This window comes from Sinocyclocheilus grahami, unplaced genomic scaffold (genome assembly GCF_001515645.1).
Source record: "Sinocyclocheilus grahami isolate Dianchi unplaced genomic scaffold, SAMN03320097.WGS_v1.1 scaffold1015.1, whole genome shotgun sequence".
In the NCBI taxonomy this organism is placed as follows: Eukaryota; Metazoa; Chordata; class Actinopteri; order Cypriniformes; family Cyprinidae; genus Sinocyclocheilus; species Sinocyclocheilus grahami.
The window spans coordinates 153214-168888 of record NW_015506194.1 but is presented as its reverse complement, the minus strand read 5'-3'; the positions used below and the strand labels follow the sequence as shown (position 1 = coordinate 168888).

Here is a 15675-nt window from a genome sequence, read left to right as displayed (position 1 = left end):
TTTAAAAAGACAATGCTCTAATAATAATTTAATAATACTCTTAAGTGTAATCTTCAGCATATCTCAACATTTTTTAATACTGTTCATTAGAATTTTGTGACTTTTAAATTGACTTGTTGCATTTAAAATCTGTTTTAGTCTTTCATCAATGACATAGAATATTAATAATCCTAACAAATTAAGGGTATCATTTATGTCTGTAACATAAATGGTATTGTAAATCATGGCATCGTAAATGGTAAATGAATTGCACACAAAACATTTCACAGAACCTGTAAAATTACTTAAGTGAATCAATAGATACTGGGAAATTACATTTCAACATTTTTTTTTGTTCTCGTTGTCTATTCTATTCCCCAGTCTCTCATGTCCTCTCATTCATACTCTTTTTATGAAATCCTCATTAACCAGATGTTGTTGATTCATTATTCTCTGGTGATATAGAGGCAGAAGGATGCCCTGTATCATCTGAAAGCCAAGCTCTGATCTCAAATTCATCCGCTGTCTTCCCTGCTAAATCAGTACCTGACCTTGGATTAAACTTTTTTTCCATCGTTTTCTTCTCCGGGGAATGGAAAAAAGACAGATGAGAGAGATAAAATTAAGAGGTTTTGTTCTTTCATGTTTCTTTGCCCTCTGTTTGAATTAATTATATGCATTTTCCTTTCCGGAGGGATGCTAACTTTTCACCGGCTCCGATGCTTAAAGTGCTATCACAGAACCTGTAAAATTACTTAAGTGAATCAATAGATACTGGGAAATTACATTTCAACATTTTTTTTTTTGTTCTCGTTGTCTATTCTATTCCCCAGTCTCTCATGTCCTCTCATTCATACTCTTTTTATGAAATCCTCATTAACCAGATGTTGTTGATTCATTATTCTCTGGTGATATAGAGGCAGAAGGATGCCCTGTATCATCTGAAAGCCAAGCTAAAAGGCTAGGAAAGCCTTCCCTGCTAAATCAGTACCTGACCTTGGATTAAACTTTTTTTCCATCATTTTCTTCTCCGGGGAATGGAAAAAAGACAGATGAGAGAGATAAAATTAAGAGGTTTTGTTCTTTCATGTTTCTTTGCCCTCTGTTTGAATTAATTATATGCATTTTCCTTTCCGGAGGGATGCTAACTTTTCACCGGCTCCGATGCTTAAAGTGCTTGGCGGTTTCCGCCAGGCTCGGACTAACCTGCTGATTTATGCCGGCCTGCTCAGAATCAAAAGCCCGCTCGTGTTTGCACACACACACTGTGTGCAGGTACAACAAGAAAATCCCTGTTAAGTTGTCTTGTGGCACTTTGTCGAGAACAGCGGCGGGAACTTGGGGAATGTTACGTGACTTTGAGAAGCCCCTGTGCAAAGTGCTAAGGAAGGGGGCAAACGAAAAAGCGAACGAAGAGCCGGTCTTCTGAAGTGGAGCCAGACCCGATGGCTCCCGTGAGGGACCTCAGGGGTCGGCGGAGCAGGCTTGATGTTGTCATTTAGCCTGTTGGGTTTGTTTGACCCTTGACCCCTAACAAGGAGCAAGGCCGTCAGATGGCGCGCCTGTGTTAATTTGTCTGTGAGGAACCTCGAGCGAAGGGGGTGAAAAAAAGCTATGGAAACTTTGAAACGACTCAATCTTTATTTGTCAAAAACTATTTTATTGTCATGAGTGCTTACATTTTTAACACAAAAGTGTGACCGTTGTCTCAGAATGTCTTTCCAGACTCAAAGCTCACCCGTGTCTCTTCTTTTCTGTTCTCACTGTATCTGAGCAGGACTGTGGCCTGGTGGTCAGACCAGATCAGCCCCGATAATGTCAAATCAAACATCGTTAAAAAAACAATTACGATATTATCGCAGACGATATATATCGCACACCCCTAACACACATACATACATACACATATATATATATATATATATATACATACACATGTATATGTATGCTATACCGCATCCATTATATAATATTTTACATTCTTTTTTAAATTATTTTAATTTGTAGGATTTATGACAGACTAATACTATAAATATGCAGTATTCATAATAAAAATGCTTGCAATTTACAATACATTTCTATTTGTTAACATTATAAGTTCTGCATAAGTTCACATGAACGGACAATGAAAAATAGATATGATAAAAAATTAAACAAAGCATTTATTAATCTATTCATTAACCTTAATATCAATTTCAACATTTACAAATACATTATTAAAATCAAAAGTTGTATCTGTTCATATTATTTATTGGACTTGAACATGAACTAATGATGAATATAAGTTAATAGTATGGACTAAAATCAGTGGCCTTGAAAAAGCTATTTCATTTGATGCAAAAGTAGACCCTTTATGGTGGTGGTAAAACACATAGACAATGATTAGTTGTGCCTTTGAAATGAATGATTGTGCATATTGTGCAGTATAATTCTGGACTTGACAAGAATGGGTTTAAGAAACCAGTCCAGGACTTGGTTTAACCTTTTTTAGTCTCACAACATCTATACATGCATGGTTTCCCTCAGGTCCTGTTTATCGGCGACTCCACCAATCGAGGGATGATGTACTACCTGATGGAGAGGGTGAACACTACTCTGGAGGACTGGGACAAGGCCCACGACACCATCGTCTACCACAACCTGAATCAGGGCAGAACTGTCGCCAGCTACTCCTACTACCCACAATTCTGGCTGCCGAAGGCCCAGAGACCCACTTTCCAAAGAGCTCTGCAGCAGCTTCTAGAAAGGTCTGTGTATGTGCATGTTGGATGATGTTTGTCTCCATGTGGCTGTGGATTACACCCATTAAGCTGTGAATGTGCGGGTTTGGTGTCGGTCTAAAGTGGCAAAGGCCTTGTTAACACACTGAATGACTTTGGCAGCGTGTTTGATGGTGGGATGTGAGCTGCATGTGGTTGGGAGGCCGTGTGTCAGATCAGAGTATGTCAGCAGGGACGGTAACCACTGCTGGCTCAGTGCGCCGTTGATCTCACACAGCTACTGATGTGGGCAGAAGGGTAGGATATGCTGCACAGATGTGATTGTGTGTGTGTTTGAGTGTGTTATAGTGTGCATCTGTTGAGGACATGTGTTTTGGGAGCTGCTTGAATGATCTGACGCATTTTGTTTTTGCTAAATTAAATTAAAAAGCTGAGTTTTGCTTTGTATAAGTGTTGAAATATGTATATACACTACCATTTAAAAGTTTGAGGTTAGTAAGATTTATTAATTTTTAATTAAAAAAGTATTACTTTTATTAAGAAATTATGCATTAAATTGTTCAAAAGTACTAGTAAAGACATATAATCTTCCAAAAGATTTCCATTTTAAATAAATGTTGATCTTTTGAACTCCATTCATCAAATAATCCTTTAAAACTTCATACAAACAAATAGCAGCACAACTGTTTTCAAAATTGATAATAATAACAAATGTTTCTTGAGCAGCAAATCAGCATATTAGAATGATTTCTGAAGGAGCATGTCAGTAAAGATACTGAAAATTCAGTTTGCTATCACAGGAATAAATCATATTTTAAAATATTTTAAAATGGAAAACAGATATTTTAAATTGTAATAATATTTTGCAATATTTCTATTTTTACTGTATTTTTCTCAAATACTGTAAGCCTTGGTGAACATAAGAGGCTTATTTCCAAAACATTACAAAATCTTACCCCATACTTTTTTTGTTTGGTTTAAGTGGTACGAAACTAAACGGTTTGCAATTTTTGGTACATATTTCCACTTTTTTACTTGAAATAATTGGTCAATTTATGCTATGGATTGTTGATTATGTCTTCAGTATGTGCTGTTGATCTTTAACCTCTTCTCTTCACTTTCGCCGGGACAGGTCACGACCCCTGGAGAACTCGCCTCAGACAGTACTGGTCGCTGGTGGGGTGCAGTGGCTGAACCTGAACCATTTGAAAACCATCCAGCAGGTTTTAGAGAGGTAAACGTTCCCAAATGCAACACAAAACCAACCTGTTCATTATTAGCTTGACTCAACCACATTTTTAATGAGCAATGTTCTAATGGCAAAGGCTTTTCTCCAAGGGAGGGTCTTGAGAAAATCATGGTGGTGGTGAAGTCTTTAGGAATGGGTTTCCATCTGCCTGTGGATGGTATTCGCTCCCTTACACTGGTGAGAACTACTGGAGAATACAAAATCCATGGGTTTGGTCTGTTGACCAGATATTCTTCTTTTCCACTTTATTCATTCATTTATTGACATCTATCAACTTTGTCTGCCTTTTTGTCTTCTTTCATTGGTCCTAGAATGGAGTGCAAGAACTCTATAATGTGAACAAGAATATTCTAGAAAGTGCCAAGCATCTTGGATATGAGGTCATTGACACTCTCAGTATCACAATGGGTCGTTATAGGGAGTTCCTGCAAGGACGATGCAAGGAGGAATGGCAGAGGATCCCTAAATCCAGGTGTGAAAAACTTGTTGCATCTTTCCCAAAAAGACTCATGGCTGTATTAGATCAAAAGGGTGCTTCTACTAAATACTGAGCAAAGGGTCTGAATGCTTAGGACCATGTGATATTTCAGTTGTTCTTTTTTTAATAAATCTGCAAAAATGTCAACAATTCTGTGTTTTTCTGTCAATATTGGGTGCTGTGTGTACATTAATGAGGAAAAAAATGTACTTAAATGATTTTAGCAAATGGCTGCAATATAACAAAGAGTGAAAAATTTAAGGGGGTCTGAATACTTTCCGTACCCACTGTATATATATATTACATTTACTTTTTACTTTTATTCAGCCAGGACTCATTAAATTCATCAAAAGTGAGATTAAATACTAAATTTTACAATAGATTTCAAATAAACACTGTTTGTTTGAACTTTCTATTTATGAAAGAATCCTCACAGTTTCCACAACAAAATTAAAACAGCACGGCTGTTTTCAACATTGATGATAAGAAATGTTTCTTTAGCAGCAAATCACATATTAGAATGCTTTCTGAAGAATCATGTGACACTGAATACTGGAGTAATGCCATCACAGGGAAAAAAATTTATTTGAATTTTAATTTAATTTGAATTTTTAAATATATAGTAAAAGTTATAGTAAAAAGCTTTTTTATAGTAGTATATTAAGCTTTTTTTTGTAAAATTGTATTTAAATCGTAATAATTTTCCCAGTATTACTGTTTTTACTGTACTTTTAATTAAATAAATACAGCCTTACATTACAAGAATCTTACAAACATCACAAAACCTTTCAAACCCCACACTTTTGAATAGTAGTGTACAAAAATATTATCATTCGATTATCATTACTAGATTCTCATTAATACAGTAAAAAATGCAACACAATTATTTACTTATGTACTTATGCTGATTAGAATTTTTTTAGATCCACACATCCATTTTTGTGAATGAATCAGTTCTACTGTTCATATATATGGATATAGATCCTGCTAGAAACACTTTTCCAGCCTTCCAGCCCCATAAATCTTTTAAAAGAGAAGCCATTCCTTTTTTACCTCACCCTAAAAGTGCCTGGCAGATCACTTAATGAGTAATTAGCAATTAGGCGGGTTTTTATTAGCCAATAAAGGGCAGGTTGGGAACAGATGGATTAGCTTGCTAAGTGTGTGAAGTGGTGGTAGAAATGCCAAACCAGCTCACATATGGGACTGATATCACTGTAGATGTGTACAATGTATTTTTGTTGTTTAGTGTTCGGAAGAAACAAGCTCTTAACCTTAAGTATTTTGTAGAGCAGGGAGCTAATAAGAATTGGCGATATAAAACTGAAATGTGATAAAGGCTAGATCCCTAATTTAAAAATTGTGTCCCATGTGAGAGAACAGAGCCACACACAGATAGACAATGTTATTTGCTTACAAGATTGAAATATCATATTCCCTATGCAATAGATAATTGATTAGCTTCAAATGTGACCGCTAAATATGTCTTATATTATGTTGTTTGCAGGTCTATAAGCTTCCCTTTCCAACCGCTGCGTCCCAAAGAAAGTTAAAGATCTTTAGGGTTGGTGGAGAAAGCAGGAATACGACCACTGAGCAGACGGGGCCTCAAGAGCACGAGGAACCGTCGTCTCAACCTGACGTGTCCTACCACGTAAAGGGACCAGTGAATGCGGAGTATTCGGAAATCCTTCTCAGCAGGATATGTGTGAATCACGCCGTCAACGGGACCATTCGCCAACAGTGACAAAAAGGACAATTAGCGGCTGGTGACGCTAACCTGTGCATGTTTTTCAGGTGTGTGTGTCTGTATGATTAGCTGTGAATATGTATATGTGTTGAGAAATCTGCGTAAAAGGGCTAAACAGTGCACACTGAATGGTCTGAATCTACTTAACCATATGCTGGAACAAAGTGGTAAATTGGAGGACGAGTTAGGTAGGTGTCTGTTTGCGCATATGTGTTTTAGTGTAGAGCGATCCAGATGGAAAAGGGGTGTGAGGGGGTTCAATGAGACCTCCTGAAGCCCTGCCAAAATGACTTTGGCAGCTGCGGCTTAAGGGCAGGCAGTGGCTGCGGTGCGACGCTGTAGAAAAATAACTGAGACGGTTGCACAGACCCTTCAAACAGCCTTATGAAAGCTTTCCTACAATGCTCATGCAACATTCCCACAATGCTGCTACTGCTGAACCACGGGCTGAAACGTTCCCAGTATGTTTCGCGGCTGCTGTGGAGTGCCTTTGATGTCACCCTGCTTCACATTGTCACTTTTGTGGAAGCTCGGGCGATGTTTTGAAGTCTAGCTTTACACCGCCTTTCCTTCACATGCCAGGTTCACAAGTATTTATGAAGTATTTTCTATGCCAAAGGTCTTATGAAGTATATTGTATGTTATAGTATTACTGTCTTACGTTCCTCATACATTTATTTTTCTACCAGTGTTTTCCAGTGCCTTTAATAATAATCCGTGTAAAATGCTATAAATGCTGTTTACAACAAAGAAGATATTTATATTGTTTTGATGGTAAACATTTTTATATTGTTGCTGGGTTTACTCTAAATTGCTGGAATGCATGATGTTTCATTTGTCCATAATTTACGTTAAACAGGAAGTGGCTTTTGAAGAGAGAAAATTAGTAGGATTAATTTATAAAATCCCATAAAATTGATCTTCCCACCAGTTGTTAAGCTGAGCTCAGAATGGGCACGTACGCTATTTCCACTTGAAGTGAAATGAAATCACATGAAACTATGTATTGACCTGTTAATATTCCGCAGTGCGTGATAACTCTATTTTTGATATGTCAGAATTTTAGGGTCCAATGATTTGGATGTTTATGAAGAGCTATGCCAAGATATTCATCTTGTCGCCTGTGCATGAAATGTATGATTCCAACAGTCATAATGAATATCACTTATCCTGAACAATTAAAAATGTATATTTTCATAATTTAAAACACATTTCTTTTTGAATTTATCAAATGTTTTTGTCTTATATTTAGTTTGATTCTACCGTGCCATATTTGATTGGCATACTGTGTTCATGCAAACTGATTTTTTAAAATATATTAGAATATTTAAGCAGTTTTAACAACTTTTATGTCTTTTTGTGCCCCTTCATCCACACCAAACCAAAATGTGTTGCTTAACTTATGAAAAAGCATTATAAATGTTGATTATATCAGTAACTGTGGGTGAAACAGACCAAGCCATCAAAGTATAACACGCATATGTTTTTGCTCATTTATAAAACTACATTTGCATTTGATTCTGTAACTTTCCACTTCAGTCACGGAATTTCAGTGATGATAAAATATTAGTTAGAGCGCGCATTTTCACCTGACGCTGCAGGTAACCATAACAACAGTACGTTGCTCACGAGCTCTTCATAACGAGCGTTCTCATGCGGTTCGTCGATGAAAAGTGAGTCGGTATCACTTTATTATTGCTTATAACAAATTTACATATCACAAAACGTAAAGTTTTTATTATAAAAGTACAGTTAACTCTGCTCAGTGTGACAAACTACAAACTGCGTTGCGAACGACAATATTCAAGACTGCGTCCGAAAATTAACGTTAACGCTACCTTAACATTTACTCCTACTTAATATGTTGGACGTTTAAAAGTATAAAATATTTGCAGTTATTTTATAAAAGTCGATGCCTCTGAAAGTTATTGTTTAGTGTGAACACCGTGTGCGCTTAAGTAGTATTAATTAAACAACTTCTTTGCTTTAAAATGTTTTACAATGCCTAAGCGTCTTTCTGCGTTTCTCTATTCTCCCGCCTTTTATTTTAATATTGGTTTCAAAATATTCGTTAAACACTAAGTTAATAATGCTCAGTTAGATGCTCGAGTCCTTTTTTATTCTTAACACAGTTCTTTCAACCTCACAAAATACCTAGTCAAGTGAGCTGCTGAAATGACTGAATCTTTCTGCCCAAGTCTCGGTCGCTTTGTGCTTTGCTCTCTCTCGCCGGCCTCCAAGCCAAGATCTGTTTGTCCAATCAGTGCTAAGAACGATATCATCTTATGAATATTAATGATCGGTTCGACCAATCACGACGTGGGAGTGCTTCACAGGAGAGCGCATTTTCCAGCAGCAACAGCAGCATATAACTGTTTGTGTCTATTTGAGTTCACGCTGATGGCGAAGGTGACTTGGTGGTGGTTGGACGCTTTTGTTCGTACCTGCGACTTAATGGATACATAAAAGGGACATTTATGAATTTAAAAGCGCCGTTTGTGGATTACATACGCTAGATATTAGATGTAGTGGACCGGTATGAATCGTCCTTGTCCAAACATTCAGTTCGGGACTTGTTAAATGAAGTGGACATGGATAAAACCGGTTATGGGATACATGCAGTTTTCCATTTATTCCTTCTGTGGCTCTCAGTTTGCCCTCTGTGCTCTCAGGGAAGTTGGATGTAAGTATTATAAGTGCTGTGTTGTTGTACTGTCAATTAATGTTTGAATACAATGTTTGAAAATTGTCTCCTTTTCCTCGGGCCTGGTTATGGCATTTCAATCCAGGCCGACAGGAGAGGAGAACCGCTTCTGATATTTGTGTCACACTACTCCGCATCACAGGTGGTTGGGCATCACATCTGTAGGAGTGCCCGAGAAGTTGGGTTGCGCGCATTTGCCCCTGTCGCACAAGCAGAAGGAGTTGTGCGCGCGCAAACCGCACCTTCTGCCGAGCATTAAAGAGGGCGCGCGCCTGGGCATCACCGAGTGCCAAACGCAGTTCAAACACGAACGCTGGAACTGCTCGACCCGACGAGACCCGAACGTGTTCGGCTACGAGCTCACCAGTGGTACGCATGCAATGTGTCATACTGAAACAGACTTCATTTGAATGTGCTTTAACTTTATAATCCTGTTTTTTATTACACTCTAAAAAATGCTGGGTTAAATACGACCCAGTGCTGGGTAAAATAGGGACAAACCCAGCAATTGGGATGTTTTGACCCAGAGGTTGGGTTAATACCCAGAAGGTTGGGTTAAACATTTAACCCAACGGCTGGGTCAAAACAGCCCAATTGCTGGGTTTGTCCCTATTTTACCCAGCACTGGGTTGTATTTAACCCAGCATTTTATAGAGTCTGGAACTGCTCGACCCGACGAGACCCGAACGTGTTCGGCTACGAGCTCACCAGTGGTACGCATGCAATGTGTCATACTGAAACAGACTTCATTTGAATGTGCTTTAACTTTATAATCCTGTTTTTTATTACACTCTAAAAAATGCTGGGTTAAATACGACCCAGTGCTGGGTAAAATAGGGACAAACCCAGCAATTGGGCTGTTTTGACCCAGCCGTTGGGTTAAATGTTTAACCCAACCTTTTGGGTATTAACCCAACCTCTGGGTCAAAACAGCCCAATTGCTGGGTTTGTCCCTATTTTACCCAGCACTGGGTTGTATTTAACCCAGCATTTTATAGAGTGTACTTTTATTAATGAAAATTAGTAGTAAAGTTTGACCAACGCAATCAAATAATCACGAGATGAAAAATATTACAACTTAGGATGGTAATACTGTCTTAATAGTTTTTATTTTAAAAATCAATGCATGTAATTTTGATTCAAAGAAACTGAGCAAAGAAATACAATTTGAGGAGCATTGTATATGGCTAGAAAAATGGTTAAATAATTTATTTGGTGTGCATTAGTCTCATAAAGCAGGCTGTTCACCTTCATAAGTTATACAGAAAACAGTTATTTAAAATATGCATATGTGGTTATTGGACACTTCAACAAAAATAATCAGTATCTTGCCATAAAAAAAAACAAGTCGGTCATTCTGTGATATATAATGAGAGATCATCACTTTGTAATTGCTTAAAGAATCTGAATGTTTTTTAATTGACGGTTAATCCTATTTTTGACCCCTTAATGACTGTTTTGATTTGAAATGTTTATGAAAAAGATGATTTGATTTTGGAAACAGCCTGTGACACATCTGTTTTAGGTTAGCCATCTCTATACTAAATTTACTATGGTCTTTATCTGGCGCTGAATTTAATGCATGCAGGATTAGAGTTATTACAAAACAAAGAGTAAAACTGAAATGGTAGAACTTGTTGCTTGATTTTTGTGAATCCATTCTAAGATTAGTTTCTCTTCCAGAGTAGTTCAATTTCAAGCTCAAGTTGATTCAAGGGGAAACTGAATTTGATATAGGTCTGATGTCATGCAGCCACAACCAGGGTTTAAAGTAATTTTATAGGCATTTACTATCAGAAATGAAACTGAAATGTTTATTCTTCTATTCTATTCTATTCCAGTTATTTAGGCTTCTTGCTTTAAATGTTTAGGTCACCTTTCTTGAAAGTAATAGAAAAAGAGAAAGAAAGAAAAAAAAAATCATAGTTGGCAGATATTTTTGAGAAATCAAATTTAAAGGTAAAACATTATAAACCAAATTTAATAAAAAAAAATGAGTCTTATATTTTAAATTTTATTTTATATAAGATATTAAAATTAGCTTTATAGAAACTACATGCATGAATTTATGACTAGATAACTAGTTTGCTCCCAATTAAAACTTGAGCTGCATGAAGTGATTTTTATTAGGATCTGCAATTAAATTGATATATTTATTGTAAATAACATTTAATCAGAAACACTGAAATGTACAGAACCATTTACTTAATGTATAAAATGGTCACTTTAATAAAACAATTATTTTCAGTTAAAAGGATGTTAAGAATTTTTACATCATCTGTTCTCACAATAAAAAGTTAATTTCTTCAGCCAAACATTTTTGCTCATTTTATAGTGTGATATCAGTGTTTCTCTGTATGAATGTAGGTAACATTCCCAGACTCTGATACTGCTGCCCTGAGACCCTTCTCACAAATGTCCTGCTGTGAATCTTACATTCCCATAATTTTTGGTTGTTTCAACATTTGTAAGTACTTGACTTGCATCGGCTTCTTGCTTAAATTCTCTTTATTGTTTTTTAAGGGACGAAAGAGACCGCGTTTATCTACGCAGTAATGGCTGCCGGCCTGGTTCATGCAGTCACTCGCTCTTGCAGTGCAGGAAATATGACAGAGTGTTCGTGTGATATGAGCCTGTTGGGCAATGGTTCGCCCATGGAGGGCTGGCACTGGGGTGGGTGCTCCGATGACATCGCCTTCGGGACTTCGTTCAGCCGTCGCTTCATTGACAATTCAGTAAAGAACACATCAGCCCGTGTTGAGGACACCCTGTTCACTATGAACCTGCATAACAGCGAGACCGGAAGGCAGGTGGGTGACAAAGAGCTAAACTCTTTAAAGTACTAGTTAGAAATATGTTGAAAGAAATGAAAAGCACAACAGTGACTGCTCACTTTTTCAACAGTCTCTGCATTTTTCCCTTCATTTTCTCAATATGGATTTCAAAAAGTACTTTAATAAAGGCTTTAATAAGAAGTCATGGACAGAAATCAACCAGCTCTGAGATGAATCATAACATTCCAAACTTTATTTGTAACAAAAAAAGAGAATATGAAAATTGAGCAAACAGACAAAGGTACAAGACTTTGTACTTAACGTTGTTTATGAAAGCATAAACTACAATCCCATGTAGTATTGCAAATGATGTAATCTGATCAATTTGATATGCTTCATGAGAGTTTGTGGTCATTTCTGAGCTCTTATGTTGCAATTTTGGATTCCATGGGGACTACATTCCAAACTTTATTTGTAACAAAAAAAGAGAATATGAAAATTGAGCAAACAGACAAAGGTACAAGATTTGTACTTAACGTTGTTTATGAAAGCATAAACTACAATCCCATGTAGTATTGCAAATGATGTAATCTGATCAATTTGATATGCTTCATGAGAGTTTGTGGTCATTTCTGAGCTCTTATGTTGCAATTTTGGTTTCCATGGGGACTTTTTTATTTCTTTTAAGAATTATGAGTAGTTAAATTAAACATGATTTTTGAGTTGAAATCATACTGACTTGGTGCTTCTACAGAACCATATGTCATTGCTTTACATAGCTCATTGTTTGACTTTCCATTTATGTTTTAAGTGATATGTGACGCTAAAGCATCTATTTGCATGTGACTGTGCTTGCCTGCTTCAGCAAAAGAGCTAGAAATCACTCTTAAAGGGTTAGTTCACCCAGAAATGAAAATTAGCCCATAAATTACTCACCCTCAAGTCATCCTAGGTGTATATGACTTTTTTATTTCAGACGAATCCAGTCGGCGTGTTGCATGCATCAGTCCAATAGAAGTTAAATAAAAGCACCCATCCATAAAAAAAAGTGTCTCCCACGGCTCCGGGGGGTGAACTCAGCAAAAGAGCTAGAAATCACTCTTAAAGGGTTAGTTCACCCAGAAATGAAAATTAGCCCATAAATTACTCACCCTCAAGTCATCCTAGGTGTATATGACTTTTTTATTTCAGACGAATCCAGTCGGCGTTATAATTAAAATGGTCTTTGATCTTTCAAGCTGTTTAATGCCACTCAGTGGGTGTTGCATGCATCAGTCCAATAGAAGTTAAATAAAAGCACCCATCCATAAAAAAAAGTGTCTCCCACGGCTCCGGGGGGTGAACAAAGGCCTCCTGTAGCGAATCGATGCGTTTTTGTAAGAAAAATATTCATATTCAAAACATAATAATCACTTTAATGTAGCTTGCGCCAACAGTTATACACAGAAGCAGCTCCGGGCTGATGAGGTTGGCTTTGCGCAATTTATGAGTAATTTTTGAGTAATTTATGGGCTAATTTTCATTTTTGGGTGAACTAACCCTTTAATTCAGTGCTGTGTTTCCCTGTATAGATACTAATTCACTCTAACAGAAGAAAATATGAAAAGTGTGACGGTGGAGAAAATGCCTGTCCATTCCTGCAAAATTCATAACACATTCAAGTTCTTGTGATCTTACAGCCTCCTTTATAGAGTTTATCTAATCTCTAAAATTGAAGGTTTCCTCAGTCACTTTAAGGTTTTAAGCAAGACTACGAACTTATATGCAATTACCATTTAAAATATGACAGTTTTCTCCAGCAAATGAATCTTTGACAAGAAAAAACATTTCAAAGCAACCAAATAAGAACAGAAATAGTTATGGGCTGTTTCAGCTCTGGCAATTTGTTGATCAAATGAGTTACATCTCCCCACATGTTCTTGATTAATCTGAGAAGCTAATGATTTGCACCGAATTCCACAGCCTTGACTGAAGAACACTTGTAAGTGTTTGGAGACCCTTACCCTAACCCTAAGTGGTTGGAAACCACAGAGGAGCGTTTAAGCGAGACAAAATTTCCCTCAAGTCAGCGAAGGGCCCCCATAATCCTTCACCCAAACAAACGCTCCTATTTTATGAAAGTCGTCAGCTAACAAAATACTCTGTCCTCTTTCATGGTGCAGAATATGAACGGATGGGAGAATATAAAAGCTTCGTCCAAAATTATATAGTCCTTGGAAATGTGGTTTATAGTGAACCAAGGTTAACTCTCTTGCCGATTTACATTAGTTCCACTAATGTAACTAGATTTTTGCCTGAAATCCAGGAAGTCTCAAAATAAATTGCAAAAATGTTGGAAGGCTGAAATAATGCTCAAATCACATTTCACATGTCTGCATGCTTATTTATTTCATGCTTACATTGTCTAGTAAAACAAGCTGTTTTCCCAGCTTCTATCTGTTATCGATCAGATATATAATGATCTCCGTATCCTCTTCCTCTACAGGCGGTGGCCAAAACAATGTTGACAGACTGCCGCTGTCACGGCGTGTCGGGTTCGTGTGCGGTAAAAACTTGTTGGCGCACAATGGCTGCATTCGAGCGTGTGGGCGCCTACCTGAAGGAGCGCTACGAAAACAGCGTTCAGGTGGTGGACCGCTCTAAACGTAAGGTGCGACGTAAGGACAAAGACCATCGCCACATGCCTATTGGCAACGAAGAGTTAATCTTCTTCAAGAAATCGCCCAATTACTGCTTGGAGGACCGGCAGTTGGGCGTGATGGGGACTAGGGGCCGCAGGTGTAACAGAACTTCAGCCGGGCCGGACGGCTGTAACCTGTTGTGCTGTGGGCGGGGCTACAACACGCACGTGGTACGACATGTAGAGCGCTGTGAGTGTAAGTTCGTCTGGTGCTGTTACGTTCGCTGTCGCCGCTGTGAGACGATGAACGACATGCACACCTGCAAGTAGAGCAACTACTTGGGGAGGGATCTTGTGAGTGGAAGTGGACCTTCTTTGCGCTTTCAGCCCAGTTGGGCCTATACAAACAAGCGTGTTGACCAAATATCCATGGCAACTGGCAATCCAAAACCAGGGAGAAATGGTATAATCCCTTTTAAGTCCACATGCGTAACTCTTCCCATGGGCTTCAAGTGGAAATCAAGCCATTTTGTATATAATGACTGTGGAATATAACTGGAGCATAAAGGGAACTAAAATACTGGGAACAGCAGAAAAAGTGTAAATAGATGCTTTTGTTTGGGTTTGTATTGAGGGCTCTTACAGTTAATGATGAATTATAGTGGGAATTATGTAGATAATATGCCAAGATATTTTTGATACAACGTTTTATAGGTTGCAAAAGAGAATCCCTTACATAAAAGACAGAAATAATTCCCAAAGAATGTATTCTGCAATTGTAGCTTTATATTTCATGATTTAAATGTACATATTAAATTATGAACAAAGGAAGTATGCGATTTCACCTAATTTTAATTAATCTTAACTAAAGTTTTTTAGAGACCCTGTACATTCTTTCTGCTTGTGAAAGCTGATGTTTCTCCATCTGTTCCTTTCCTCCTAAACAAATAAACACGTATTATCCAAAAGTGTAGATAATGGATGTGTTCTGCAGTAGCAGCTTTATCGATTTACAATTTAATTATATATTTCAAATTAAGAATCATGGTTGTTGTCTTTCCTGTTCTTATTTCTTATGACTGATGTTTGTCTCATTCCATTTCTCTTAAACTCTAATCCCACACACACATCTCTGAAAGAGTAGTGCTTTGCTAGAAGTAACAGAATTGTGCCAAATACCATGGCTGCTTTCTCTTAAACAGCCCTTAAATGCTAATGCAAGTGGCTCTTTTATGTAGCCACATTCCAGCCAACAGGACATTGACCGTTTACGGCAGCACACGCAGAACATATCAGTGATCTTCTGTCCAGTGACAGAAGGAAAAATTCCTGTGAGTTCTTGCACATGCTGGCAAATCTATTAAAGTCATTGGAAAGTCTCTCTCACGTTGCTTTTCGTGA

At 37.5% G+C, this 15675-nt stretch overlaps 2 protein-coding genes across 3 annotated transcripts; both read left to right on the top strand.

Annotated features, from left to right (window-relative positions):
• The first annotated feature begins 2509 nt into the window (after positions 1-2509).
• On the top strand, positions 2510-7344 carry LOC107565670 (cadherin-like and PC-esterase domain-containing protein 1). Of its 2 annotated transcripts, XR_001606406.1 has the most exons (7): positions 2510-2726; positions 3832-3933; positions 4038-4125; positions 4260-4386; positions 5492-5501; positions 5927-6223; positions 6401-7344. XR_001606406.1 is itself a non-coding variant. In XM_016250929.1 (6 exons), exons 1-6 carry the CDS (start codon positions 2539-2541, stop codon positions 6171-6173), a joined length of 762 nt encoding a protein of 253 aa, XP_016106415.1. In that variant the 5' UTR covers positions 2510-2538; the 3' UTR covers positions 6174-7344. The 2 variants fall into 2 exon arrangements, 1 of the variants encoding a protein (XP_016106415.1); XM_016250929.1 differs by having other exon boundaries at positions 5927-7344.
• A 1219-nt stretch (positions 7345-8563) lies between these two features.
• On the top strand, positions 8564-15063 carry LOC107565671 (protein Wnt-16-like). The gene is made up of 4 exons (XM_016250930.1): positions 8564-8859; positions 9023-9249; positions 11404-11690; positions 14140-15063. The coding sequence occupies exons 1-4, from the start codon at positions 8768-8770 to the stop codon at positions 14602-14604; spliced, it is 1071 nt and encodes a 356-aa protein (XP_016106416.1). The 5' UTR covers positions 8564-8767; the 3' UTR covers positions 14605-15063.
• Positions 15064-15675: the final 612 nt, after the last annotated feature.

Bases quoted from the DNA above. Each gene is read 5' to 3' on its own strand.
- LOC107565670 (XM_016250929.1), top strand. From the start codon at position 2,539: ATGATGTACTACCTGATGGAGAGGGTGAACACTACTCTGGAGGACTGG. The intron at 2,727-3,831 runs GTCTGTGTATGT...TCGCCGGGACAG, and splicing joins CTGCAGCAGCTTCTAGAAAG to GTCACGACCCCTGGAGAACT. The intron at 4,126-4,259 runs GTGAGAACTACT...CATTGGTCCTAG, and splicing joins GTATTCGCTCCCTTACACTG to AATGGAGTGCAAGAACTCTA.
- LOC107565671 (XM_016250930.1), top strand. From the start codon at position 8,768: ATGGATAAAACCGGTTATGGGATACATGCAGTTTTCCATTTATTCCTT. The intron at 8,860-9,022 runs GTAAGTATTATA...TCCGCATCACAG, and splicing joins TGCTCTCAGGGAAGTTGGAT to GTGGTTGGGCATCACATCTG. The intron at 9,250-11,403 runs GTACGCATGCAA...TTGTTTTTTAAG, and splicing joins CGGCTACGAGCTCACCAGTG to GGACGAAAGAGACCGCGTTT.